This window comes from Habropoda laboriosa, unplaced genomic scaffold (assembly GCF_001263275.1).
Source record: "Habropoda laboriosa isolate 0110345459 unplaced genomic scaffold, ASM126327v1 scaffold853, whole genome shotgun sequence".
NCBI lineage: Eukaryota > Metazoa > Arthropoda > Insecta > Hymenoptera > Apidae > Habropoda > Habropoda laboriosa.
The window spans coordinates 111,423-114,256 of record NW_017100932.1 but is presented as its reverse complement, the minus strand read 5'-3'; the positions used below and the strand labels follow the sequence as shown (position 1 = coordinate 114,256).

Below are 2,834 nucleotides of genomic sequence, written 5' to 3'. Positions count from 1 at the left end.
TTTTCTATAGCAACATCTCTTACATTAGTCACTGATATTGTTTTTGAAACTAAAAGCAAATTTTTCAATCTTGCGGAATAATATTTTCAAGATTACATTTGTGCTGTGGGAAGCATACACCGTGAAGGCCTTTCTCGCACTTTGAATGTAAACGCACGGTCCGTGGCAGTTCTCGCATATAGATAGATCGGCCCGCTGGCAGCCAAAGGGTTAAGAAATGAAAGAGGCATATTACCCTATTTAGGTTTATTTCTTAAGAAAATAGATGTCAAACCTTGGACGAACATGTAATAATGTATTGATCACGTTGAAATATTATTTGCCGATTAGTTATGCTCCCTTGATTCGTAGTATCTATCAAATATTCTGTATGTGTTGCAAAATAATATGTATTTCCAGCTGGTGTGTTGGTAATAGTTCCGAATTATACCGGAGATTGTCTCAACTTTGGAATAGCAATTGAAAAAGCGAAACAAGCAGGTGTGAAGGTAAGATGAGAAGAAAATTTTAAGAGTCAAATATTTTAACTAATTCTGATACCTTATACGTTTTTATAGTCAGTTTTGAATATTAAAATTTGACTAAATCTTCGATATTCCGATTGATATTTTCGGTCAGAGAACTTTGAAAATTCATGTTGCACTTTGTGCCTCACTCTGTTTTACGTTTAGGTGATGGAAATAATTGTAAACGAAGACTGTAGTATACCGGAAGAGGAGCTTGGTGTTGCTGGCAAGCGTGGCTTACCTGGAATTTTATTTGTTTCAAAAATAGCTGGTGCACTAGCGGAAAAAGGGCTACCACTTGAGGAGGTCCATAAGACTGCACAAGATGTTCTGCAAAATTTAGCCACTTATTCGGTTGGGTTGACTGCTTGTGCAATACCTGGTTAGTATTAAGACATTGCATAGACTAGTCAGGTACGAATGGAGAAAAATATATAGTAGGATAAACAGTGGCGCGTTGTCCTATGGGCAAAAGGGGCAATTGCCCGGGGCCTCCGCCAACAAGGGGGGCCCCAAACCAATCTTTTATAACCTCATTGCTGTAGTAGGAACGTCGAAAGTTAAAAATTGCGGTAATTATTTGCCAAAATTTTTCGCCATTTAAAAGTTGTTCAAAATATCGATCTCCCCTCCCCCAAAAAAAGTTCCCCCCGAAGAAAAATGTTTGACTCCAACACTGTACATGGGGCCCCCAATTCAAATTTTCCCGGGGCCTTATGAAGCTATAACGCGCCATTGAGGATATAGTGGACGCGTATTCGGACTATGATGCCCGGTTTTACCCCAATTTCTCGAAACTGAGAGCAGGTATTGGGGTAACACTCAAATCGGAGCAATTAAGGATCGACGTTGTGTAGAAAAGAAACTTTATAAAAACTGGCGAAACGTGACGTGCGGATGAGAATACAGAGAGTGACTCGAGGATGGAAAAATAGGGCTATTTAAGGGTTTGAGGAAGATGAGCTTTGGGTTGTGACTATGTAGGAGAGTTGAGAGGAGAGTTGGAAGGCGAAGAGTCCAGTGTGACTAATGGTGAAAGTTGGTGACTAGTTGTGGATGCAGATAAGACTAAGGACTAAGACTAACAAGACTAAGAAAGAAAATATTTGAGAGTATAACAGGACGAATTGACGTTCTCACGAATTAAGCATCTGAAATATTTTAGGTTCACCTCCAATGTTCGAACTTGCGGAAGATGAAGTCGAAGTTGGAATGGGAATTCACGGAGAGGCTGGATACGAAAAAATGAAATTGAAGCCGTCAAGCGAAATAGTTTCGTTCATGTTGAAACGTGTGTGCAACGCCTTATCTTTGAAAAGTGGAGATTCGGTCGCAGCTATTGTCAACAATTTCGGAGCACTAAGCCAACTGGAACAAGGAATTGTTGTTCACGATATGGTCAAACAACTTCGTAAGTACTTATTTCGATATTTTCGGGTTCTCGTACACCTCTGGCTACTACAAATTCTCCACGATTTTACAGTTTTCCATAAAGCGAAACGACTTAACACCCATCCATTTTGCTTTTCCTTTTAAAGTTACCAGGTGAAAATTGAAAATTATTGTTTCTCGCAGATTAGTCAATTACAATTTTCTTTCATACATCTTCTTAATTACAGGAAGCATGAACGTGCAACCACTTCGTGTGTATTCGGGTCTATTGATGACATCGTTGAACAGTGCTGGAGTGCATATTACTCTTTTAAAATTACCTGAAAATTCCAAGGATGTATTTCTCAAATGTCTCGATGAACCTACCGATGCACCAAAGTGGCCAGGTTGCGTGTATAGTATACCTTCGGAAACTGCGCAAGCAGTAGTTCAACATACGCAAGTGCCAGTCGTAGAAAAAATTGGAACAGAGATGAATAAAGATTTGCAGAACTTATTGAAACAATGTTTAAAAAGTGCCTGTGAAGCTATAATTCAGAAGGAAGCACATCTGAACGACTTAGATAGAGGCTGTGGAGACGGTGACACGGGGTCAACGCTTAAAAGACTTGCTACTGGTATGTAAAACTGTACGCACTATATATTTATTTTATTAATAATTTTTTTCATATATTTCAATAAAATTGTTTCGATTACAATTTTCTTTCAACATGTTAAAACATTTAATTGTCAAGTTTTTAAACGCCTCACCCTGTAGATTTGTTTATCTACAAATTTGTGATTAAGAATATTTCATAGAGAATGTAATAAAATAATATATAACTACGCACGACCAATAGACTTTTTATTAAAGAAGTAATCATTTTGTTTCTTTTCTTTAATATAAAAAAATGAATCTTTCTTTGAAACAAAGAAGAAATTTGAATCTTTTTTTTA

The 2,834-nt window shown here is 37.5% G+C and overlaps 1 protein-coding gene across 1 annotated transcript in view; it reads left to right on the top strand.

Moving 5' to 3' along the window:
- Window positions 1-399: 399 nt before the first annotated feature.
- LOC108577546 (triokinase/FMN cyclase-like) overlaps window positions 400-2,834 on the top strand; it is a gene marked incomplete at its 5' end in the record, with an annotated part of 7,185 nt that continues 4,750 nt past the window's right edge. Inside the window, 4 exons of the mRNA XM_017940725.1 lie at window positions 400-488; window positions 672-888; window positions 1,672-1,917; window positions 2,126-2,515. Coding sequence (XP_017796214.1) covers window positions 400-488; window positions 672-888; window positions 1,672-1,917; window positions 2,126-2,515 — 942 coding nt within the window. The remainder of the gene's footprint in view (window positions 489-671; window positions 889-1,671; window positions 1,918-2,125; window positions 2,516-2,834) is intronic.